Raw genomic sequence first — 25,266 nt, 5'->3', positions numbered from 1 at the left:
CTCCCCTCTCTTTTGCTTTCTCAATCCCCCTCTTTTGCTCACTGTCCCACCTCTTTTTTGCTCTCTCTCCCCCCTCTTGTTTGTTCTCTCTCTCTACCCCCTCTCTTTTGCGCTCTCTCTGCCCCTCTCTTTTGTGCTCTCTCTCTCCCCCTCTCTTTTGCTCTCTCTCCCCTCTCTTTTGCTCTTCCTCTCCCCCCTCTCTTTTGCTTTCTCTCCCCCTTCTTGTTTGTTCTCTCTCTCCCCCTCTCTTTTGCGCTCTTTCTCCCCCACTCATTTGTGCTCTCTCTCCCAACTCTCATTTGTGCTTTCTCTCCCCCTCTCCTTTGCTCTCTTTCCCCCCTTACTTTTGCTCTCTCTCCCCCTCACTTTTGCTCTCCCTCTCCCCCCTCTCTTTTGCTCTCTCTCCCCCTCTCTTATGCTCTCTCCCCTCTCTTTTGCTCTCCCTCTCCCCCTCTCTTTTGCTCTCTCCCCCCCTCTCTTTTGCTCTCTCTCCCCCCTCTCTTTTGCTCTTCCCCCCTCTCTTTTGCTCTCTCTCCCCCCTCTCTTTTGCTCTCTCTCCCCCTCTTGTTTGTTCTCTCTCCCCCACTCTTTTGCTCTCTTTCCCCCTCTCTTTTACTCTCTCTCCCCCCTTTTGTTTGTTCTCTCTTCCCCTCTCTATGCGCTCTCTCTCCCCCTCTCTTTTGTGCTCTCTCTTCCCCTCTCTTTTGCCCTCCCTCTCTCCAATCTCTTTTGCTCTCTCTCTCCCCTCTCTTTTGCTTTCTCTCTCCCCCTCTTTTGCTCACTGTCCCACCTCTTTTTTGCTCTCTCTCCCCCCTCTTGTTTGTTCTCTCTCTCTACTCCCTCTCTTTTGCGCTCTCTCTGCCCCTCTCTTTTGTGCTCTCTCTCTCCCCCTCTCTTTTGCTCTCTCTCCCCTCTCTTTTGCTCTTCCTCTCCCCCCTCTCTTTTGCTTACTCTCCCCCTTCTTGTTTGTTCTCTCTCTCCCCCTCTCTTTTGCGCTCTTTCTCCCCCACTCATTTGTGCTCTCTCTCCCAACTCTCATTTGTGCTTTCTCTCCCCCCTCTCCTTTGCTCTCTTTCCCCCCTTACTTTTGCTCTCTCTCCCCCTCACTTTTGCTCTCCCTCTCCCCCCTCTCTTTTGCTCTCTCTCCCCCCTCTCTTATGCTCTCTCCCCTCTCTTTTGCTCTCCCTCTCCCCCTCTCTTTTGCTCTCTCCCCCCTCTCTTTTGCTCTCTCTCCCCCCTCTCTTTTGCTCTTCCCCCCTCTCTTTTGCTCTTCCCCCCTCTCTTTTGCTCTCTCTCCCCCCTCTCTTTTGCTCTCTCTCCCCCTCTTGTTTGTTTTCTTTCTCCCCCTCTCCTTTGCGCTCTCTGTCCCCATTTCTTTCGCGCTCTCTCTGCCCTTTCTTATGCTCTCTCTCCCCCCTCTCTTTTGCTCTCCCTCTCCCCCTCTCTTTTGCTCTCCCTCTCCACTCTCTTTTGCTCTCTCTCCCCCTCTTTTGCCCTCTCTCTCCCCCTCTCTTTTGCTCTCTCCTCCCTTTCTTTTGATCTCTCTCCCCATCTCTTTTGATCTCTATCTCCCCTCTCTTTTGCTCTCTCCCCCTCTCTTTTGCTCTCTCTACCCCTCTTGTTTGTTCTCTCTCTCCCCCCTCTTTTGTGCTCTCTCTCCCCCTCTCTTTTGCTCTCTCTCCCCCCTCTCTTTTTCTCTCCCCCCTTTATTTTGCTCTCCCTCTCCCCCTCTCTTTTGCACTGCCTCTCCCCCTCTCTTTTGCTCTCCCTCTCCCCTCTCTTTTGCTCTCTCTCCCCCTCTCATTTGCTCTCTCCCCTCTCTTTTTCTCTCTCCCCTCTCTTTTGCTCTATCTTTCTCCTCTCTTTTGTTCTCTCCCCCTCTTTTGCTCTTTCTCCCCCACTCTTTTGCTCTTTCTATCCCCCCTCTTTTACTCTCTCCCCCCCTTCTCTTTTGCTCTCTCTCCTCCCCTCTCTTTTGCACTCTCTCCCCCCTCTATTTTGCTCTCTCTCCCCCCTCTCTTTTGCTCTCTCTCCCCCTCTTGTTTGTTCTCTTTTTCCTCTCTCTTTTGCGCTCTCTCTCCCCCTTTCTTTTGTGCTCTCTCTGCCCCTCTCTTTTGCTCTCTCTCCCCCCCTCTCTTTTGCTCTTCCTCCCCCCCTCTCTTTTGCTCTCCCTCTCCCCTCTCTTTTGCTCTCTCTCCCCCTCTTTTGCTCTCTCTCCCCCTCTTTTGCTCTCTCTCTCCCCCTCTCTTTTGCTCTTTCTCCCCCTCTTGTTTGTTCTCTCTCCCTCCCACTCTTTGGCGCTCTCTCTCCCCCTCTATTTTGTGCTCTCTATCCTCCTCTCTTTTGTTCTCTCTACCCCCTCTCTTTTGTTCTCCCTCTCCCCCCCTTTCTTTTGCTGTCCCTCTCCCCCCTCTCTTTTGCTCTCTCTCCCCTCTCTTTTTTTCTCTCTCTCCCCTCTCTTTTGCTCTATCTCTCTCCTCTCTGCTGCTTTCTCTCCCCCCTCTTTTGCTCTCTCTCCCCCTCTCTTTTGCTCTCCCTATCCCCCCTCTCTTTTGCACTGCCGCTCTCCCCTCTCTTTTGCTCTCTCTCCCCCTCTCATTTGCTCTCTCTCCTCTATTTTTCTCTCTCTCCCCTCTCTTTTTTGCTCTCCCCTCTCTTTTGCTCGATCTCTCTCCTCTCTTTTGCTCTCTCCCCCTCTTTTGCTCTCTCTTCCCCCTCTCTTTTGCTCTTTCTCTCCCCCCTCTTTTGCACTCTCTCCCTCCTCTCTTTTGCTCTCTCTCCCCTTTCTTTTTCTCTCTCTCCCCCATCTCTTTTGCTCTATCTCCCCCTCTCTTTTGCGCTCTCTCCCCCTCTTTTTTGCTCTCTCTCCCCCTCTTGTTTGTTCTCTTTTTCCCCTCTCTTTTGTGCTCTCTCTGCCCCTCTCTTTTGCTCTCTCTCCCCCCTCTCTTTTGCTCTCCCTCTCCCCCCTCTCTTTTGCTCTCCCTCTCGTTTGCTCTGTCTCCCCCCCTCTTTAGCTCTGTCTCCCCCTCTCTTTTGCTCTCTCTCCCCCTCTTTTGCTCTTTCTCCCCATCTTGTTTGTTCTCTCTCTCCCCCTCTCTTTTGCGCTCTCTCTCTGCCTCTCTTTTGTGCTCTCTCTCACCTCTCTTCTGTTCTCTTTCCCTCCTCTCTTTCGCACTAACTCTCCCCCCTCTCTTTTGCTCTCCCTCTCCCCTCTCTTTTGCTCTCTCTCCCCCTCTCATTTGCTCTCTCCCCTCTCATTAGCTCTCTCTCCCCTGTCTTTTTCTCTCTCTCTTCCCTCTCTTTTGCTCTATCTCTCACCTCTCTTTTGCTTTCTCTCCCCCCTCTTTTGCTCTCTCTCCCCCTCTCTTTTGCTCTCCCTCTCCCCCTTCTCTTTTGCACTGCCTCTCCCCCCTCTCGTTTGCTCTCCCTCTCCCCTCTCTTTTGTTCTCTCTCCCCCTCTCATTTGCTCTCTCTCTCCCCTCTATTTTTGCTCTCTCCCCTCTCTTTTGCTCTCTCTCTCCCCTCTCTTTTTCTCTCTCCCCTCTCTTTTGCTCTATCTCTCTCCTCTATTTTGCTCTCTCCCCCTCTTTTGCTCTCTCTTCCCCCTCTCTTTTGCTCTTTCTATCCCCCCTCTTTTGCTCTCTCTCCCCCTCTCTTTTGCTCTCCCCCCTCTCTTTTGTTCTCATTTCCCCCTCTCTTTTGCGCTCTCTCCCCCTTTCTTTTGCGCTCTCTCTGCCCCTCTCTTTTGCTCTCCCTCTCCCCTCTCTTTTGCTCTCTCTCCCCCCCCCTCTTTAGCTCTGTCTCCCCCCTCTCTTTTGCTCTTTCTCCCCCTCTTTTGCGCTCTCTCTCTCCCTCTCTTTTGTGCTCTCTCTCCCCCTCTATTTTGTTCTCTCTCCCCCCTCTCTTTTGCTCTCCCTCTACCCCCTTTCTTTTGCTCTCCCTCTCCCCCCTCTATTTTGCACTGCCTCTCTGCCCTCTCTTTTGCTCTCCCTCTCATCTCTCTTTTGCTCTCTCTCCCCCTCTCATTTGCTCTCTCTCTCCCCATCTCATTAGCTCTCTCTCTCCCCTCTCTTTTGCTCTCTCCCCTCTCTTTTGCTCTATCTCTCTCCTCTCTTTTTCTCTCTCTCCCCCTCTCTTTTACTCTCTCTCCCCCCTCTCTTTTGCTCTATCTCCCCCCTCTCTTTTGCTCTCCCTCTTCCCCCTCTCTTTTTCTCTTCCTCCCCTCTCTTTTGCTCTCCTTCTCCCCCCTTTCTTTTGCTCTCTCTCCCCTTTCTTTTGCTCTCTCTCTTCCCTCCCTTTTGCTCTCTCTCTCTTCCCTCTCTTTTGCTCTCCCTCTACCCCCTTTCTTTTGCTCTCCCTCTCCCCCCTCTCATTTGCTCTCTCTCTCCCCTCTCATTAGCTCTCTCTCTCCCCTCTCTTTTGCTTTCTCTCTCCCCTCTCTTTTGCTCTATCTCTCTCCTCTCTTTTTCTCTCTCTCCCCCTCTCTTTTACTCTCTCTCCCCCCTCTCTTTTGCTCTATCTCCCCCCTCTCTTTTGCTCTCCCTCTTCCCCCTCTCTTTTTCTCTTCCTCACCTCTCTTTTGCTCTCCCTCTCCCCCCTCTCTTTTGCTCTCTCTCCATTTTCTTTTGCTCTTTCTCTTCCCTCTCTTTTGCTCTCTCTCTTCTCTCTCTTTTTCTCTCTCTCCCTCTCTCTTTTGCTCTCATCCCCCCTGTCCTTTTTTATATTAGGGCACTCCCACTCCCTCCCCTTCCCTGCTGAGCCGCCCACCCACCAACCCGCCCACACCTCCCACCGGCACCAGCAGAAGATCGTTACAGATGGTGACACACACAGTGTCACTGTCTGTAATGATCAGGAATCTGGCCTCATATGGAGGCGGAGCACCGATCGCGCTCTGGCTCCATATGCGGCAGATATGCTCCTGAAGCTGTCTCCCCCCTCTCTTTTTCTCTCCCTCTCCCCTCTATTTTGTTTCTCTCTCCCCCTCTCATTTGCTCCCTCTCTCCCCTCTATTTTTGCTCTCTCCCCTCTCTTTTGCTCTCTCTCCCCCCTCTCTTTTTCTCTCTCCCCTCTCTTTTGCTCTATCTCTCTCCTCTCTTTTGCTCTCTCCCCCTCTTTTGCTCTCTCTTCCCCCTCTCTTTTGCTCTTTCTCTCCCCCTCTTTTGCTCTCTCTCCCCCCTCTCTTTTGCTCTCCCCCTCTTTTTTGCTCTCTTTTCCCCCTCTCCTTTGTGCTCTCTGTCCCCATTTCTTTCGCGCTCTCTCTGCCCTTTCTTTTGCTCTCTCTCCCCCCTCTCTTTTGCTCTCCCTCTCCCCCTTCTCTTTTGCTCTCCCTCTCCACTCTCTTTTGCTCTCTCTCCCCCCCTCTTTTGCTCTCTCTCTCCCCCCCTCCCCTTTGCTCTCTCCCCCCTTTCTTTTGATCTCTCTCCCCATCTCTTTTGATCTCTATCTCCCCTCTCTTTTGCTCTCTACCCCTCTTGTTTGTTCTCTCTCTCCCCCCTTTTTTGTGATCTCTCTCCCCCTCTCTTTTGTGCTCTCTCTCCCCCTCTCTCTTGCACTCTCTCTCCCCCTCTCTTTTGCTCTCTATCCCCCCTCTCTTTTTCTCTCCCCCCTTTGTTTTGCTCTCCCTCTCCCCCTCTCTTTTGCACTGCCTCCCCCCTCTCTTTTGCTCTCTCTCCCTCCTCTCTTTTGCTCTCTCCCCCCTCTCTTTTGCTCTCTCTCACCCTCTCTTATGATCTCTCTCTCTCCCCTCTCTTTTGCTCTCTCTCCCCCCCTCTCTTCTGCTCTCTCTCACCCTGTTGTTTTTTCTCTCTCTCTCCTCTCTTTTGCGCTCTCTCTCCCCCTATCTTTTGCTCTCTCTCCCCCTCTCTTTTGCTCTCTCCCCCCTCTCTTTTGCTCTCTCTCCCCCTCACTTTTGATCTCTCTCCCCTCTCTTTTGTTCTCTCTCCCCCACTCTTTTGCTCTCTTTCCCCCTCTCTTTTACTCTCTCTCCCCCATTTTGTTTGTTCTCTCTTCCCCTCTCTATGCGCTCTCTCTCCCCCTCTCTTTTGTGCTCTCTCTTCCCCTCTCTTTTGCCCTCCCTCTCTCCAATCTCTTTTGCTCTCTCTCTCCCCTCTCTTTTGCTTTCTCTCTCCCCCTCTTTTGCTCACTGTCCCACCTCTTTTTTGCTCTCTCTCCCCCCTCTTGTTTGTTCTCTCTCTCTACCCCCTCTCTTTTGCGCTCTCTCTGCCCCTCTCTTTTGTGCTCTCTCTCTCCCCCTCTCTTTTGCTCTCTCTCCCCTCTCTTTTGCTCTTCCTCTCCCCCCTCTCTTTTGCTTTCTCTCCCCCTTCTTGTTTGTTCTCTCTCTCCCCCTCTCTTTTGCGCTCTTTCTCCCCCACTCATTTGTGCTCTCTCTCCCAACTCTCATTTGTGCTTTCTCTCCCCCTCTCCTTTGCTCTCTTTCCCCCCTTACTTTTGCTCTCTCTCCCCCTCACTTTTGCTCTCCCTCTCCCCCCTCTCTTTTGCTCTCTCTCCCCCCTCTCTTATGCTCTCTCCCCTCTCTTTTGCTCTCCCTCTCCCCCTCTCTTTTGCTCTCTCCCCCCTCTCTTTTGCTCTCTCTCCCCCCTCTCTTTTGCTCTTCCCCCCTCTCTTTTGCTCTCTCTCCCCCCCTCTCTTTTGCTCTCTCTCCCCCTCTTGTTTGTTCTCTCTCCCCCACTCTTTTGCTCTCTTTCCCCCTCTCTTTTACTCTCTCTCCCCCCTTTTGTTTGTTCTCTCTTCCCCTCTCTATGCGCTCTCTCTCCCCCTCTCTTTTGTGCTCTCTCTTCCCCTCTCTTTTGCCCTCCCTCTCTCCAATCTCTTTTGCTCTCTCTCTCCCCTCTCTTTTGCTTTCTCTCTCCCCCTCTTTTGCTCACTGTCCCACCTCTTTTTTGCTCTCTCTCCCCCCTCTTGTTTGTTCTCTCTCTCTACCCCCTCTCTTTTGCGCTCTCTCTGCCCCTCTCTTTTGTGCTCTCTCTCTCCCCCTCTCTTTTGCTCTCTCTCCCCTCTCTTTTGCTCTTCCTCTCCCCCCTCTCTTTTGCTTTCTCTCCCCCTTCTTGTTTGTTCTCTCTCCCCCCCTCTCTTTTGCGCTCTTTCTCCCCCACTCATTTGTGCTCTCTCTCCCAACTCTCATTTGTGCTTTCTCTCACCCTCTCCTTTGCTCTCTTTCCCCCCTTACTTTTGCTCTCTCTCCCCCTCACTTTTGCTCTCCCTCTCCCCCCTCTCTTTTGCTCTCTCTCCCCCCTCTCTTATGCTCTCTCCCCTCTCTTTTGCTCTCCCTCTCCCCCTCTCTTTTGCTCTATCCCCCCTCTCTTTTGCTCTCTCTCCCCCCTCTCTTTTGCTCTTCCCCCCTCTCTTTTGCTCTCTCTCCCCCTCTTGTTTTTTTTCTTTCTCCCCCTCTCCTTTGCGCTCTCTGTCCCCATTTCTTTTGTGCTCTCTCTGCCCTTTCTTTTGCTCTCTCTCCCCCCTCTCTTTTGCTCTCCCTCTCCCCCCTCTCTTTTGCTCTCCCTCTCCACTCTCTTTTGCTCTCTCTCCCCCTCTTTTGCCCTCTCTCTCCCCCTCTCTTTTGCTCTCTCCTCCCTTTCTTTTGATCTCTCTCCCCATCTCTTTTGATCTCTATCTCCCCTCTCTTTTGCTCTCTCCCCCTCTCTTTTGCTCTCTCTACCCCTCTTGTTTGTTCTCTCTCTCCCCCCTCTTTTGTGATCTCTCTCCCCCTCTCTTTTGTGCTCTCTCTCCCCCTCTCTTTTGCTCTCTCTCCCCCCTCTCTTTTTCTCTCCCCCCTTTATTTTGCTCTCCCTCTCCCCCTCTCTTTTGCACTGCCTCTCCCCCTCTCTTTTGCTCTCCCTCTCCCCTCTCTTTTGCTCTCTCTCCCCCTCTCATTTGCTCTCTCCCCTCTCTTTTTCTCTCTCCCCTCTCTTTTGATCTATCTTTCTCCTCTCTTTTGTTCTCTCCCCCTCTTTTGCTCTTTCTCCCCCACTCTTTTGCTCTTTCTATCCCCCCTCTTTTACTCTCTCCCCCCCTTCTCTTTTGCTCTCTCTCCTCCCCTCTCTTTTGCACTCTCTCCCCCCTCTATTTTGCTCTCTCTCCCCCCTCTCTTTTGCTCTCTCTCCCCCTCTTGTTTGTTCTCTTTTTCCTCTCTCTTTTGCGCTCTCTCTCCCCCTTTCTTTTGTGCTCTCTCTGCCCCTCTCTTTTGCTCTCTCTCCCCCCTCTCTTTTGCTCTTCCTCTCCCCCCTCTCTTTTGCTCTCCCTCTCCCCTCTCTTTTGCTCTCTCTCCCCCTCTTTTGCTCTCTCTCTCCCCCTCTCTTTTGCTCTTTCTCCCCCTCTTGTTTGTTCTCTCTCCCTCCCACTCTTTGGCGCTCTCTCTCCCCCTCTATTTTGTGCTCTCTATCCTCCTCTCTTTTGTTCTCTCTACCCCCTCTCTTTTGTTCTCCCTCTCCCCCCCTTTCTTTTGCTGTCCCTCTCCCCCCTCTCTTTTGCTCTCTCTCCCCTCTCTTTTTTTCTCTCTCTCCCCTCTCTTTTGCTCTATCTCTCTCCTCTCTGCTGCTTTCTCTCCCCCCTCTTTTGCTCTCTCTCCCCCTCTCTTTTGCTCTCCCTCTCCCCCCTCTCTTTTGCACTGCCTCTCCCCCCTCTCTTTTGCTCTCCCTCTCCCCTCTCTTTTGCTCTCTCTCCCCCTCTCATTTGCTCTCTCTCCTCTATTTTTCTCTCTCTCCCCTCTCTTTTTTGCTCTCCCCTCTCTTTTGCTCGATCTCTCTCCTCTCTTTTGCTCTCTCCCCCTCTTTTGCTCTCTCTTCCCCCTCTCTTTTGCTCTTTCTCTCCCCCCCTTTTGCACTCTCTCCCTCCTCTCTTTTGCTCTCTCTCCCCTTTCTTTTTCTCTCTCTCCCCCATCTCTTTTGCTCTATCTCCCCCTCTCTTTTGCGCTCTCTCCCCCTCTTTTTTGCTCTCTCTCCCCCTCTTGTTTGTTCTCTTTTTCCCCTCTCTTTTGTGCTCTCTCTGCCCCTCTCTTTTGCTCTCTCTCCCCCCTCTCTTTTGCTCTCCCTCTCGTTTGCTCTGTCTCCCCCCCTCTTTAGCTCTGTCTCCCCCTCTCTTTTGCTCTCTCTCCCCCTCTTTTGCTCTTTCTCCCCATCTTGTTTGTTCTCTCTCTCCCCCTCTCTTTTGCGCTCTCTCTCTGCCTCTCTTTTGTGCTCTCTCTCACCTCTCTTCTGTTCTCTCTCCCTCCTCTCTTTCGCACTAACTCTCCCCCCTCTCTTTTGCTCTCCCTCTCCCCTCTCTTTTGCTCTCTCTCCCCCTCTCATTTGCTCTCTCCCCTCTCATTAGCTCTCTCTCCCCTGTCTTTTTCTCTCTCTCTTCCCTCTCTTTTGCTCTATCTCTCACCTCTCTTTTGCTTTCTCTCCCCCCTCTTTTGCTCTCTCTCCCCCTCTCTTTTGCTCTCCCTCTCCCCCTTCTCTTTTGCACTGCCTCTCCCCCCTCTCGTTTGCTCTCCCTCTCCCCTCTCTTTTGTTCTCTCTCCCCCTCTCATTTGCTCTCTCTCTCCCCTCTATTTTTGCTCTCTCCCCTCTCTTTTGCTCTCTCTCTCCCCTCTCTTTTTCTCTCTCCCCTCTCTTTTGCTCTATCTCTCTCCTCTATTTTGCTCTCTCCCCCTCTTTTGCTCTCTCTTCCCCCTCTCTTTTGCTCTTTCTATCCCCCCTCTTTTGCTCTCTCTCCCCCTCTCTTTTGCTCTCCCCCCTCTCTTTTGTTCTCATTTCCCCCTCTCTTTTGCGCTCTCTCCCCCTTTCTTTTGCGCTCTCTCTGCCCCTCTCTTTTGCTCCCCCTCTCCCCTCTCTTTTGCTCTCTCTCCCCCCCCCCCTCTTTAGCTCTGTCTCCCCCCTCTCTTTTGCTCTTTCTCCCCCTCTTTTGCGCTCTCTCTCTCCCTCTCTTTTGTGCTCTCTCTCCCCCTCTATTTTGTTCTCTCTCCCCCCTCTCTTTTGCTCTCCCTCTACCCCCTTTCTTTTGCTCTCCCTCTCCCCCCTCTATTTTGCACTGCCTCTCTGCCCTCTCTTTTGCTCTCCCTCTCATCTCTCTTTTGCTCTCTCTCCCCCTCTCATTTGCTCTCTCTCTCCCCATCTCATTAGCTCTCTCTCTCCCCTCTCTTTTGCTCTCTCCCCTCTCTTTTGCTCTATCTCTCTCCTCTCTTTTTCTCTCTCTCCCCCTCTCTTTTACTCTCTCTCCCCCCCTCTCTTTTGCTCTATCTCCCCCCTCTCTTTTGCTCTCCCTCTTCCCCCTCTCTTTTTCTCTTCCTCCCCTTTCTTTTGCTCTCTCTCCCCTTTCTTTTGCTCTCTCTCTTCCCTCCCTTTTGCTCTCTCTCTTCCCTCTCTTTTGCTCTCCCTCTACCCCCTTTCTTTTGCTCTCCCTCTCCCCCCTCTCATTTGCTCTCTCTCTCCCCTCTCATTAGCTCTCTCTCTCTCCTCTCTTTTGCTCTCTCTCCCCCTCTCTTTTACTCTCTCTCCCCCCTCTCTTTTGCTCTATCTCCCCCCTCTCTTTTGCTCTCCCTCTTCCCCCTCTCTTTTTCTCTTCCTCACCTCTCTTTTGCTCTCCCTCTCCCCCCTCTCTTTTGCTCTCTCTCCATTTTCTTTTGCTCTTTCTCTTCCCTCTCTTTTGCTCTCTCTCTTCTCTCTCTTTTTCTCTCTCTCCCTCTCTCTTTTGCTCTCATCCCCCCTGTCCTTTTTTTATATTAGGGCACTCCCACTCCCTCCCCTTCCCTGCTGAGCCGCCCACCCACCAACCCACCCACACCTCCCACCGGCACCAGCAGAAGATCGTTACAGATGGTGACACACACAGTGTCACTGTCTGTAATGATCAGGAATCTGGCCTCATATGGAGGCGGAGCACCGATCGCGCTCTGGCTCCATATGCGGCAGATGCCTGAAGCTTCAGGAGCTCCAGCTCTCAGCTGTTATATTATAGCTGGGAGTTGGAGCTCCTGAAGCTGTCTCCCCCCTCTCTTTTGCTCTCCCTCTCCTCTCTATTTTGTTTCTCTCTCCCCCTCTCATTTGCTCCCTCTCTCCCCTCTATTTTTGCTCTCTCCCCTCTCTTTTGCTCTCTCTCCCCCCCTCTCTTTTTCTCTCTCCCCTCTCTTTTGCTCTATCTCTCTCCTCTCTTTTGCTCTCTCCCCCTCTTTTGCTCTCTCTTCCCCCTCTCTTTTGCTCTTTCTCTCCCCCTCTTTTGCTCTCTCTCCCCCCACTCTTTTTCTCTCCCCCCTCTCTTTTGCTCTCTTTTCCCCCTCTCTTTTGCGCTCTCTCCCCCTTTCTTTTGCGCTCTCTCTGCCCCTCTCTTTTGCTCTCCCTCTCCCCTCTCTTTTGCTCTCTCTCCCCCCCTCTTTAGCTCTGTCTCCCCCCTCTCTTTTGCCCTTTCTCCCCCTCTTTTGTGCTCTCCCTCTCCCTCTCTTTTGTGCTCTCTCTCCCCCTCTATTTTGTTCTCTCTCCCCCCTCTCTTTTGCTCTCCCTCTACCCCCTTTCTTTTGCTCTCCCTCTCCCCCCTCTCTTTTGCACTGCCTCTCTCCGCTCTCTTTTGCTCTCTCTCCCCCTCTCATTTGCTCTCTCTCTCGCCTCTCTTTTGCTCTCTCCCCTCTCTTTTGCTCTATCTCTCTCCTCTCTTATTCTCTCTCTCCCCCTCTCTTTTACTCTCTCCCCCTCTCTTTTGCTCTATCTCCCCCCTCTCTTTTGCTCTCGGTCTTCCCTCTCTCTTTTTCTCATCCTCCCCTCTCTTTTGCTCTCCTTCTCCCCCCTTTCTTTTGCTCTCTCTCTCTCCCCTTTCTTTTGCTCTCTCTCTTCCCTCTCTTTTGCCCTCTCTCTTCCCTCTATTTTGCTCTCCCTCTACTCCCTTTCTTTTGCTCTCCCTCTCCCCCTCTCTTTTGCTCTCCCTCTCCCCTCTCTTTCTCTCTATCTCCCCCTCTCATTTGATCTCTCTCCCCTCTCATTAGCTCTCTCTCTCCCCTCTCTTTTGCTTTCTCTCTCCCCTCTCTTTTGCTCTATCTCTCTCCTCTCTTTTGCTCTCTCTCCCCCTCTCTTTTACTCTCTCTCTCCCCCTCTCTTTTGCTCTATCTCCCCCCTCTCTTTTGCTCTCCCTCTTCCCCCTCTCTTTTTCTCTTCCTCACCTCTCTTTTGCTCTCCCTCTCCCCCTCTCTTTTGCTCTCTCTCTCCATTTTCTTTTGCTCTCTCCCTTCCCTCTCTTTTGCTCTCTCTCTTCTCTCTCTTTTTCTCTCTCTCCCTCTATCTTTTGCTCTCATTCCCCCTGTCCTTTTTTTTGTATTAGGGCACTCCCACTCCCTCCCCTTCCCTGCTGAGCCACCCACCCGCCAACCCGCCCACACCTCCCGCCGGCACCAGCAGAAGATTGTTACAGATGGTGACACACACAGTGTCACTGTCTGTAATGATCAGGCATCTGGCCTCATATGGAGGCGGAGCACCGATCGCGCTCTGGCTCCATATGCGGCAGATGCCTGAAGCTTCAGGAGCTCCAGCTCTCAGCTGTTATGTTACAGCTGGGAGTTGGAGCTCCTAAAGCTGTCTCGCGCTGAGGTGGCTGCGCGCGCATCCATCATTCCTTTGAGGATTCATGCGCAACTGCCGACAACGCAATTATAGTTTAGATTATGAAATAATATCTTGACCTTAAAATAAGTTAAAAAAACACGCCTAAGGATACAGTACAATATTTGTACAATCATGCATACAGTTAACAGACATAATAGAACACAATACTATACAGTACATATACAGTAGACATTGTATAGACTTCCACGCCCTTACACCCAACGCATCCTAACCCCTCTAAACTATTAACCCCAAATAAAAGCCCCCCAAAAACAACTCCAAGGATCCTCTTCTTTTTTCTCGATTTTTTAAATTAGCCAACAGAATTTGCTTTATTTCTATTGGCTGTTTTTTTTAAAAAAATCTATTAGCCAATAGAAAATAGTTTTCTCCTATTGGCTGACTGAGAAAAAGAGATACATTTCTATTGGCTTCAAGCACACCTTTATTAAAGGGGGAAACTGGCAACCTAAATTGAGTGTGCTGCTGGACCGCATGAAGATAGGACCTGGGAAGAAGAGAAGGGTCACTGCCGAGGAGCCATCTCTGGAGGGAATCCATTGCCGCAGAGGAGCATCGCTGAGGGAGAGGATCCATCTCCACCAAGTATTGACGCTGCCAAAGGGGATCCATTGCCGAGGAGTGTCGGCACCGGAGTGCCACCACCGGAGGGAAGACATCACCACCAAGGAGCGTTGTTGCCGGAGAGGAGCCATCATCACCATCGTGGAGTCATTGCCACCACCATTGAGGAGCTGTCACTGGGGAAGACTAGTGACCTGGAGGATCACTGCTGACTTTACAGAGACCCATGTGGATTACAAATGGCCCTTCCTGGATTTTTCGGGGGGCCATTTTTTACTATTGTCAAGGTTTTTTTTCATTGCCAGGATCGCTATGGTTGTACAACTGATGTAGAGAGGAGAGGAATTTGTTAGTTTTTTATATTATTTTTTTGGGTCCCTTCATTTTTTTATGGCCCATTTTTTTGTTTTGTTTTTCTCAAATTTCTCACCTGGATCATAGTGGATGTACAACTGATGAAGACTTCTGGATGGTGAGTATAATGGTTTTATTTTATGTACTGCTATTGAATTTTTTTTCCCTAAGGTTTGTGTTTTATTTTAGGATTGCTTTTTTTAGTGGTTTTTTTTTTAGGAAGGTTTTGTGCGGTGGGCCTGAGGTTGCGTAAATGGTTAATAGTGTTAAAGTGTTAGGGGTTGCAGGGGATTAGGCTGTGTAAGGGGCTAATAACCTAGAGGGATTAGGGTCCGCAGGGGGTAAGGCCTCATAAGGGGTTAATAGTGTTTAGGGGTCAGGATGTGAGGGCTCTGAAGAGTTTAATAATGTAATGGGGTTACGGTGCATTGGGGGTAAGGGCACTGAAGGGGTTAATATTGTTGAACCGTGTAAATGTGCTGTATTTAATATAAAAGAATAAGGACTAAATTAATGTATTATTGGTTTTCATTAATACATTGTTTTCTTATTCTTTTAATTGATGTAGGCTTCTGTACGTTTATTTAGTTTGGAGATATATGTAAAAGGTATCCTTCACTTTACATTATCAATGTAGGTGGCAATGCTACTGTGAATATATCATCAGCATTGCCACCCATTGCGATGTAAAGTAAAATGCCTTTAAATAATGCTGCCTTTAAACACTAATGTCAGCTGCTTGAAATATTTTGCCAGCTTTCTCAACATCACAACGGATCCCTTTTGAATATCTCGCTGCGTTGTGGCACTTTTGATTATCGAGGCCTGTATGTGTGACACTGTGGTTAACTGGCATATGATTAATGGTATGTAATTCACTATTTGCATAAAGATTATCTGATCTTTTTAATATGAACTAATAATGGAGATTTCAATAATTAAATACAGCAGTGCAAAAATAAATAAATTAAATAATTAACACTTATTTTGTTAGCATAATGTAAAAGTTTTTGCAAATCAAGAGCTGCCCAGGGATGGACCTTTTGAAAAAATTGGATCAAAATATGATGACAATCAATTTTTTTTTTAAAGAGGGAATCACAAGGAATCTCCATTACCTTTCGTATTTCTTCCTCTATTAAGCCTGACCTTCTTAGCTGTGACAAGTTATGGGCAGATTATAAATGAACCTTTAATGAACTAACCAATCAGAATATAAAATGTTGCAGGCTCAGTTAAATTTCCCCATACATGCAGGGACAAGTCTTAAAAGGATATAAAACGCAAAAAATTTCTTTCATGATTCAGATAGAGAATACAATTTTAAACAACATTCCAATTTGCTTCTATTGTCTGATTTGCGTCCTTATTTATCCCAATTTATCAGAGCACGTTGAAATTGCACAACTGACTTAGATTTCATAAATGAATCCAAGAACCTTACACAAAGATTTGTAGAAAGGGGGTACCCCAAAAAGCTTATCAGTAAAAGTTTTAGACACATAAAAGACAAAACACAAGAAGAAAGTTTTTTTAGGCTTACATCTACTAAGACTAATAAACGTGGAAAAGCAAAAACTACTGTGAGATAAATCACACAATATAATGAATCATGAGAATATATAAGGAACATTATGAAACAACACTAGCATCTGTAACTAATGGATGACAAGATTAGTTCCATTTTAACAATACAACCACAAATGACTCCACGTAGAGCACCCAATCTTCGTGATAGTCTAGTACACAGTCACTATGTCCGTCCTTCTGATCCTACCAATTGGTTACAAAAATCCAAGATTGAACCAGGCTGCTATCCTTGCAAATTATGCAAGCATGCAATCATATTGAGCGTGCCGGATGTCTTGAAGGTGCGGCCGTTCCGCGTCGGAAGGATGAAGATAAAAGATGCCGTCTGGATGAAGACTTCTGCCCGCCTGGAGGACGACTTCTTGCCGCTTGGATGAAGACTTCTCCTGGCTTCGTTGAGGACTTCCTGCAACTTGGATGAAGACTTCTCCCAGCTGGATGAGGATGGATGTCCGGTATTCAAAAACTGTAAGTGGATCTTCGGGGGTTAGTGTTAGGTTTTTTTAAGGGTTTATTGGGTGGGTTTTATTTTTAGATTAGGGACTTTGGGCACCATAAAAGAGCTAAATGCCCTTTTAAGGGCAATGCCCATCCAAATGCCCTTTTCAGGGCAATGGGAAGCTTAGGTTTTTTAGGTAGGTTTTTATTTGGAGGGGTACAAATAAATTTGTATTTATTTTTACTAGGTAGTTAGTAAATAGTTAATAACTATTTACTAACAGAGTCTACCTAGTTAAAATAAATACAAACTTACCTGTGAAATAAAAATACAACCTAAGATAGCTACAATGTAACTATTAGTTATATTGTAGCTAGCTTAGGTTTTATTTTACAGGTAAACATTTATTTATTTTTAAATAGGAATAATTTAGGTATTAATTGTAATTTTTATTCGGAATTATTTTAATTATGTTAAAGTTAGTGGGCGTTAGGGTTAGGGTTACGTTAGGGTTAGATTTAGGGTTAGGTTTAGGGGTTAATAACTTTAGTATAGTGGCGCCGACATTGGGGGCAGCAGATTAGGGGTTAATAATATTTAACTAGTGTTTACAATGCAGGAGTGCGGCGGTTTAGGGGTTAATATGTTTATTATAGTGGCGGCGATGTCCGGAGCGGCAAATTAGGTGTTAATAATTTTATTTTAGTGTTTGCGATGCGGGAGGGCCTCGGTTTAGGGGTTAATAGCTAGTTTATGGGTGCTAGTGTACTTTGTAACACTTTAGCTAAGAGTTTTATGCTACAGCTTTGTAACGTAAAATTCATAACTACTGACTTTCAGGTGACGGTACAGATCTTGTAGTTATAGGCTGTACCGCTCACTTTTTGGCCGGATACAAACTCATGGAAGTCCCATTGAAAAAAAAAACTTTTTGAAAGATGCGGTAGTTACGTTGCATGACGGCCAAAAAAGTGTGCGGTACAGCTGTACCTACAAGACTTGTAATAGCAGCGGTAGTGAAAAAGCAGCGTTATGAAGCTTTTTCACTCATAACCCAAAACTCGTAATCTAGCCGATTGTTTTTACTGCAATGATTTTTCAGTAACCAAACTCCACCCACCTTTAGCTTATCTGGAGGAGCCAATCTGGGCTTTAGGACAGAGGACAAAGCTAGTCATGTTCATAATGTTAGTATAAATGTATGAAAACAATGTATGTCATTGTCTTGATTTTGTATACTATTTCAATCAACTAGAAGAGTTACCATTTGAAAGTAAAATTGCCAAGGTAGTGTATATGTCTTCACACTTTTATTTATTTATGTATTTTGTTGCTTATGATTGGATAATTGAATAAATATGGGTGCATCCCAGATGATTTTGTGGGCTTTTCTCGAACTCCACAAAAGAAAGCTATAACCAGCCAATGGGAAATGACTGCATCATCAAACACTAATATACTGTTGAATCTGATATAAGCCCATATTAATGGGATGATTGATAGCTGTGTAATTATGATCCAGCAGATTGATTAAAAGGTGGAAGTGCTTGAATTTTTAAATGATTTTTAAATCATGAATTTTAAATTATTTCAATGCCATTATGTATCTCTATTAACTTTCTGTTTAACTGATTTATATCCATGGAACATACCTTTTGTCAACAGTTGTCCCATGGCTCTGCTTAACTCCATCATTGCTGCTGTCCCACTTGATGGATCAATGGCTCCAAACACCCAGGCATCGCGGTGATTACCCAATACCACATAACGATCTGGGGAACAAAGGTGTGTTTACTACTGCATTTTGATTTCATATCTCTTCTGTATCCATATCATCCTTTGCACATTTTTGACACTGATTCAGCCTTTACATAGAGAACTACGAGGACGGTCTTTCCACTTTGTCTGTAGGGTTCAATTTTCACGTGGAAACACAATTATTATTATAACTGAGCACTTAAAAGCGCCAATACAATTTAGTTACTTTTTTTTTATATAAAAGGAAGTAAAGGAAAGGTTTGATAATAGTTGGGATATGAGAAGTGTGACATAAAATTACTTGGCAGTCAATGATCTACTGGTGAGATTTATGGTCAAAATATAAAGTAATAGAAAGGTTATTTATTTACGTAACACTTCTATATGTAGCTGCTATGCAGATGAACTGTGAGATCAAGATCTGGCAAAAAAGCTGATGATAGAGAGAAAGTATTAGAAAATGTATTGCAATAATGGTAAGATGGAGAAGGCGATTCTCAATAACTTGACGGTATCAACTTATTTTATGACCATTACATTGTAAATAACAACATTACTTCTATTATCTAGTTTGCTTCATTTTTTAGATATCCTTTGCTGAAGAAACAGCAATGTACATGGGTGAACCAATCACATGAGGCATCTATGTGCAGCCACCAATCAGCAGCTACTAAGCCTATCTAGATATGCTTTTCAGCAAAGGATATCAAGACAGTGAAGTAAAATAGATAATATAAGTAAATTAGAAAGTTGTGTAAAAGTGCTTGCTCTTTCTAACTCATAAAATAAATCAATCATGTTTCATGTCCCTTTAATGAGATGCACAGTCCCAAGGTAAAAATAGTTTTTTAAAACAATCCCTGATAATACTGACTAGGCATTCTATAGAATTGTGCCAGACCAGAGAGAGATGTAGATGATTGTAAAGTGACAGTAAAATGCATACAGCTGCCACCATGTTTGTCTAAAAATTGAGCTGATTTGTATGTTTTTGTGTAATAAAATAAAAAAGTGCGTCAAAAGTCAAATGACAGGTTTCTATGATTGCCATGAGTGTATCAGAGCTGTAAAGAGAAGTTTGAAAAGTTAACCACAACCTACATGTTCCAAAGAAAAGCCTGTGGTAAAGGGCATTATAATCACTTTGTAAGTACTGTGATTGTAATTAGGGGCTGGCGTAGAAAAGATGTCTTTAGATTATAAAAGACAGAGGATAAAATAAATTGAACAAATATATGGGTAATATCATTTTTGTGATTTGTAGGACTATATGTAGAGTTTTGAGTAAAATGAAGGAACTCTTCATTTGAGATGATCACATTCTCAAGTTTTTAATATTTCTCTGAGCCAAAAACATGTTATCAAATCTCAGAAAAAATATCAGTGATCACAATCCATGTTCTTAATACTTTTCAATGGGTATTTTCGCGGCCTTTTGTCACTTATCGCATTCAACACCTAAATGCACCTGATGAAATCCCATATGTATATTATTTCTATTATGTTGCGCATGTGCAGTACATTCTGAAATGTACAAAATGTACACAGATGGCAGACGCTATTTTAAAGATATATATGTATATATAGTCTAGATGTGATATACCTTTAAGGTATATCCCGCCTACCTTTCCTCCACCCTATATCAGGCACACCTGAACCATCATTCCTTGCCTGAAAATTGTTTTCCCTTTGCAGCTTATTTGACCGCATCCCTATTGCTGTGATTCGACTTTGAAAATTCCTAACTTGCTTTGATTTCTTTCTCTCTCTAAACAGGAGTAGTAAGCTAGAATCTTTTGTTGTACATTTTACTTACAAAGTATTTACTCATTCTTCCGGAATTCTAATTTAACAAACAAACTGAATCAAGGAGCACCGGATCTACTTGCAGCGTCTGGAAGCCGCACTCTCACTGAAGCTGTATACCGGTCACAGAGGTAAAACCGCTCTCTTCAAACTGAAGGTAATATTTAATCCATTTACAAAGGATTGTTCTTACGTTGTCACTTTCTGGAAACCATCCACATTACCTTGCTGAATCTTCCGGTTATTACCATAGTCTGTCTGTGATGTATATATTTTATGAATGAGTGTGCGAGTGCGTGAAGCCATATCTGAACAGTGCTTCAACAGGAATCAATTACTGACGCTTTCAAAGTGTATCAAATTACATTTTTCTTTTATCATTTATTCAGAACTGTTTGCTTTATGTTCCTTACTTATATTGCAACAAATGTTTCTACCTAAATATTCCTTGCCTCTATTTGGCATCTACGAAGTTTTCTACCAGTAAAAGTCTCACCAGTGATCTAACAGGTAGTTCAAATCATACTGCCTGTTTTATTCATTAAAAGAGCAACAAACCCTTAATTCAATAACACTGCAAAAGTTCCTGCATAAATCAGGACATCACACTAGATGTATTACTCCTCAATTCATCGGATATTGTATAGTCCATCGACATTGGCTGGGGCAGAAATTTAAATATGTATATGTATTTCATATGTGGTATTCCAGATCACCAATGAGATCTGCAGGAAACGCAAGTAAAAGTGAATCATGACCGTTGAATCTATAAATGGCGTGTAGCAATCATGTTCCGCAAATGTGTTTTTTTCTCATATTTACATTTTTGTGATTGTCAAATACAGTAGTTCCATCTTTTGTTAGGGGGATTTTAATTTGCAATCATATCTTAGTGAAGGGGGGGGGTTTGTCATTGTTGCTGACCGAGATCTGTTGCACAAGATTTTTTTAAAAAAATAAGAAGCGCCAAAAACAGTTTTGAATTATCGCAATTTGCAATATATTGAACCTTGTGTTGCTATCTTCTTACAGTAATAGACATTGGGCAAAGACAAATCTAGTTCTATACAGTGAAGTTTAGTCGTTTTGGGAACAGTTTGTTGCTACATTATAGCAATGGAGTAAACTTCATAACTGAGAGGTTTCACAATTTATAGTATGAGAATTGTGAATAATATCACTTACTTATATATGTATACACTGTGAACTCCTGCACATGTTCAGTAATAGCTGGATCCTCAGAAAGTGTTCATATTTAAAGACTGAGCACAATTTAATAATGGAAGTAATTTGGAAAGTCTCTTAAAACTGCGTGTTCTATCTGATTTATGAAGGTTAAATGTTGACATTAGTGTCCCTTTAATAGAAATTAATTTCCTGCAGTATTTCTTCTTGATTTCTAAACCAGGAAAACAGTGCTTTCTCAATCAATGATCAGAATACTTTTAAAATATTAAAATTTTCAATATAGTCATTGAGCACATGTGTGCAGTATACCCATCATGCCCATATACATATGGCATTCAGATTGTTTACAAGTTATCAGAATGGATTTGGATTAACATAGATTAATCTCACACATGTAAATGACATTTTCCCCTACACACTGTACAAAGGGATTAATTTAAAATATCTGTAATGTAAACTTTAAAGGTGTGAAATGGTCAGTTTTGGTTGGATTCCCATTTTAAATCCCTATATTTAAGGTGTTGTGGTGGCCAAAGTCATTTTTACATTGTGATCACTCAAAAAAACAGCTGTCCATATCAGATGAAACCTCATTATTGGGAGCCAATGTTGGAAAGATTGTGATTGAGGCTCATATTTGTTTAAAAGAGGTGATTTTAGGAGAAAATGTAAAGTGTAAAAACTTGTGAGGAGCAGAAGAGCTTTTGAACGTTATCATCATGTTAGGTCATAGAGTTGAGAAGCTGCAGAGATTGTCTGATGGATCTTTGCATAGGCTTAGCTGGGTTGTAGTCTGAAGAGTTTGTTCTTTTATCCTCATACTCTTTAACTACAGAGTAATGCTAAGGCTACACTTAGAAAAAGTTAAAGGGACAGTAAAGTCAATATTAAACTTTTGTGATTCAGACACAACATGCAAGTGTGACAAACTATCCAATTTACTTCTATTATCAAAAATGCTTCATTCTCCTTTGTTGAATAGTCTCATAGCAGCTCAAGAATGTGCACGTGCCTTTAGCACTCTATGGCAGCAGTGTTTGCCACAATACATAACACTACTACAAACAATGTTACAAAACACTGCTGCCGTAGAGTGCTAAAGGCATGTGCAAACTCTTGACCTCCTTTGAGACTATATAGATCAACTATTCAACAAAGAATACCAAGAGAACTAAGAAAATATGATAACAGAAGTAAACTGAAAGTTCTTACATGCTCTATCTAAAAGTTTTATTGTGACTTAACTGTACCTTTAAAATAGAATAGAGTAAGCTGTTCCTGCTCTTTCTATTAAAAACTAATATTAAGAAGTCTACAATTACTTTTTTTAACAACATATATCCCAATTACTAATTTTATTGAACTATGTTTTAATTGTATTAATTGTCAGCAGCAATTTACCCTTCCTAATTAATTACATGTTAGAAAACCTTTCCTATGTTACAAGAAAAGCCAAATACCAAAAGTTTAAGTCAAGTTTTGTTTCACAATTACAGTAAATATGTGTTGTTTTAATATGCTACAATACTCTTACACCAGAGCATCTCCAACAATCAAGCATGCCTTAAACCCTGAATATTGCAGACATATTTGTTTTACTTCTCCACAACTGACTGCACCAGTTTCCGTGCTGATGCTCTGCAGAATTGTTAATTAGATAGAGGAGATCTAATGTTTATGGAGGGGTAGTTTGTTATGCTTGGAAGATTACATCGCCCGGATGGAAGACTTCTTCAGCGCCGCCTGGAGGATCACTTCATCGGATGGAAGACTTCTTCAGCGCCCCTTGGAGGATCACTTCTGCCGCTCCGGATCTCCTCTTTGGTTCCATCGGTGGCTCGGCTGAGTGAAGACGACTCAAGGTAGGATGATCTTCAGGGGGGTAGTGTTAGGTTTTTTTAAGGGGGGTTTGGGTTAGATTAGGGGTATGTAGGTGGTGGGTTTTAATGTTGGGGGGGGGGTATTTTTCTTTTACAGGCAACAGAACAGTTTTCTTTGGGGCATGCCCCACAAAAGGCCCTTTTAAGGGCTGGTAAGGTAAAAGAGCTTCAAACTTTTTTAATGTAGAATAGGGTAGGGAATTTTTTTATTTTGTGGGGCTTTGTTATTTTATTAGGGGGCTTAGATTAGGTGTAATTAGCTTTAAATTGTTGTAATATTTTTTTAAAAAAAAATTATTTTTTGTAACTTAGCTTTTTTTATTTTTTGTACTTTATTTAGTTTATGTAATTGTATTTAATTGTAGTTATTTGTAGTTAATTTATTTTATTAATGTAATGATAGTGTAGTGTTAGGTTTAATTGTAACTTAGGTTAGGATTTATTTTACAGGTAATTTTGTATTTCTTTTAGCTAGGTAGTTATTAAATAGTTAATAACTATTTAATAATATTCTAACTAGCTAAAATAAATACAAAGTTACCTGTAAAATAAATATAAATCCTAAAATAGCTACAATGTAATTATTAATTACATTGTAGCTATCTTAGGGTTTATTTTACAGGTAAGTATTTAGTTTTAAATAGAAATAATTTATTACAGTATAGTGTAGTGTTAGGTGTAATTGTAACTTAGGTTAGGATTTATTTTACAGGTAAATTTCAGTTTATTTTAGCTAGGTAAGCTATTAAATAGTTAATAACTATTTAATAGCTATTGTACCTAGTTAAAATAAATTGAAATTTGGCTGTAAAATAAAAATAAATCCTAAAATAGCTACAATATAATTATTATTTATATTGTAGCTATATTAGGGTTTATTTTAAAGGTAAGTATATAGTTTTAAATAGGATTAATTTAGTTAATAATAGAAATATTATTTAGATTTATTTAATTAATATTTAAGTTAGGGGGGTGTTAGGGTTAGGGTTAGACTTAGGTTTAGGGGTTAATAAATTTATTACAGTGGCGGCGGTGTAGGGGGGGCAGGATAGGGGTTAATAAATGTATTATAGGTGTAGGGGGCAGATTAGGGGTTAATAAGTTTAATATAGGTTGCGACGGGGTCCGGGAGCGGAGGTTTAGGGGTTAAACTATTTATTTAGTTGCGGCGAGGTCCGGGAGCGGCAGGATAGGAGTTAATAACTTTATTATAGAGGGCGGCGGTATAGGGGGGCAGGATAGGGGTTACTAGGTATAATGTAGGTTGCGGCGGTGTCCGGGAGCGGCGGTTTAGGATTTAATACATTTATTATAGTTGCGGTGGGGTCAGGGAGCGGCGGTTTAGGGGTTAATATGTATAGAGTAGCTTGCGGTGGGCTCCGGGAGCGGCGGTTTAGTGGTTAATCAGTTTATTATAGCTTGTGGTGTGCTCCGGGAGCGGCGGTTTAGGGGTTAATCAGTTTATTATAGCTTGCGGTGTGCTCTGGGAGTGGCGGTTTAGGGGGTAATAATTTTATTTAGTTGCGGCGGTGTAGGGGGGGACAGCTTAGGGGTGTTTAGACTCGGGGTATATGTTAGGGTGTTCGGTGTAGACATCTCCCATAGAAATCAATGTGATGTCTGGCAGCAACTTGTACTTTCAATCCACCTCCAGGGCGGCGGATTGAAAACCAGGTACGCTGGGCTGGAAAAGTGCTGAGCGTACCTGCTAGTTTTTTGATAACTAGCAAAAGTAGTCAGATTGTGCCGAATTTGTGTGGGGAACATCTGGAGTGATGTAAGAATCGATCTGTGTCGGACTGAGTCCGGCGGATCGAAGCTTACGTCACTAAATTCTACTTTTGCCGGTCTCTAGTCTTTGATAACTAAGGCGAATCAGCCTCGCCACAAATACGCTGTGGAATTCCAGCGTATTTGAGGTTGACGGCTTGATAACTACCCCCCTGTGTTCAGGCACAGGGAGTTATTTAAGATTTAGCACAACACAATGGTAAATGCAAGACAATAGACAATAAACAGTCACAGTCATGTGATCATGGGGCTGGAAGAAGGTTCCTAGATACAAGGTAATCACAGAGGTAAAAAGTATATTAATATAACTATGTTGGTTATGCAAAACTGGGGAATGGTTAATAAAGGGATTATATCTATCTTTTAAAACAATTACAATTCTATTGTAGACTGTCCCTTTAACGCAGTAGACTATAGCACACTAAGCTGAATGACACCACAATATTATTTTCCCAGTGCAACTCCATCACCACTTTGAACTTTCAAAACCTCTCTCCTTTTTTTTTTTTTTATTGAGATTCAATTAACGGCATAACATACAAGTCAATAAAAGCTGTACATACAGATTATTGCCATGTAATCATCCGATACAGGTCAAGCTAGATAAACACAGTATGGTTACATGACATTTTATCAACAAATTAAAGGATAGAAATTGTGCCAGTGAGACTGTAAACCTTCCAAATAACCCAGGAGGCCACTCTTGGACCTGATAATACTGTCACGCTCGGCTGCTGGGAAGCTCTGCAGTTTTTTATTCCGGGCTTCCTGTTTCTCCAGTGCCCATTTGTTTGTTTAACTTTGTGGCTTCTGTGTGGAATTTGCTGTGGAATCTCTCTAACTGCTGCTTTTCTGTTGCCAATCTCTTCAAGGACTTACTATCCTGGATTAACCTTCAACCTCCTAATTACCTGTCTCCAAACAATGCAAGTACTGTTTGTTTTGTGAAACTTTCAAACTGCCTGTTTACCTGCTGCAAACCCTGCAAATTCTTACTACTCTGTGTATTGCCAAACTATTCAAATACTGTTATTTCTGTGAAACCTTCAATCTGCATGTTTACCTGTTTCCAAACTCTGCAAATACAATTATTCAGTGTAAACCTTCAAACTGCTTGATATCCTGTTGCCAGTCTCAACAAGTACTGATTAATCTGTGTTAGCCTTCAAACTACCAGATTACCTGTTGCTATCTCTGCATGTTCTGACAACACAGTGTTAACCTTCAAACTACCTGATTACATGTTGTTAACTCTGCAAGTTATGACTACACAGTGTTAACCCTCAAACTG

General features: G+C 44.4%; 1 protein-coding gene across 1 annotated transcript in view; it reads right to left on the bottom strand.

Annotated features, from left to right (window-relative positions):
• Window positions 1-25,266, bottom strand: part of LOC128636604 (glutamate carboxypeptidase 2-like) — a 345,394-nt gene that overhangs the window by 188,443 nt on the left and 131,685 nt on the right. Inside the window, exon 9 of the mRNA XM_053689599.1 lies at window positions 17,205-17,324. Coding sequence (XP_053545574.1) covers window positions 17,205-17,324 — 120 coding nt within the window. The remainder of the gene's footprint in view (window positions 1-17,204; window positions 17,325-25,266) is intronic.

Source organism: Bombina bombina, chromosome 1 (genome assembly GCF_027579735.1).
Source record: "Bombina bombina isolate aBomBom1 chromosome 1, aBomBom1.pri, whole genome shotgun sequence".
Taxonomy (NCBI): domain Eukaryota; kingdom Metazoa; phylum Chordata; class Amphibia; order Anura; family Bombinatoridae; genus Bombina; species Bombina bombina.
This window is presented reverse-complemented; position numbering and strand designations above follow the sequence as displayed.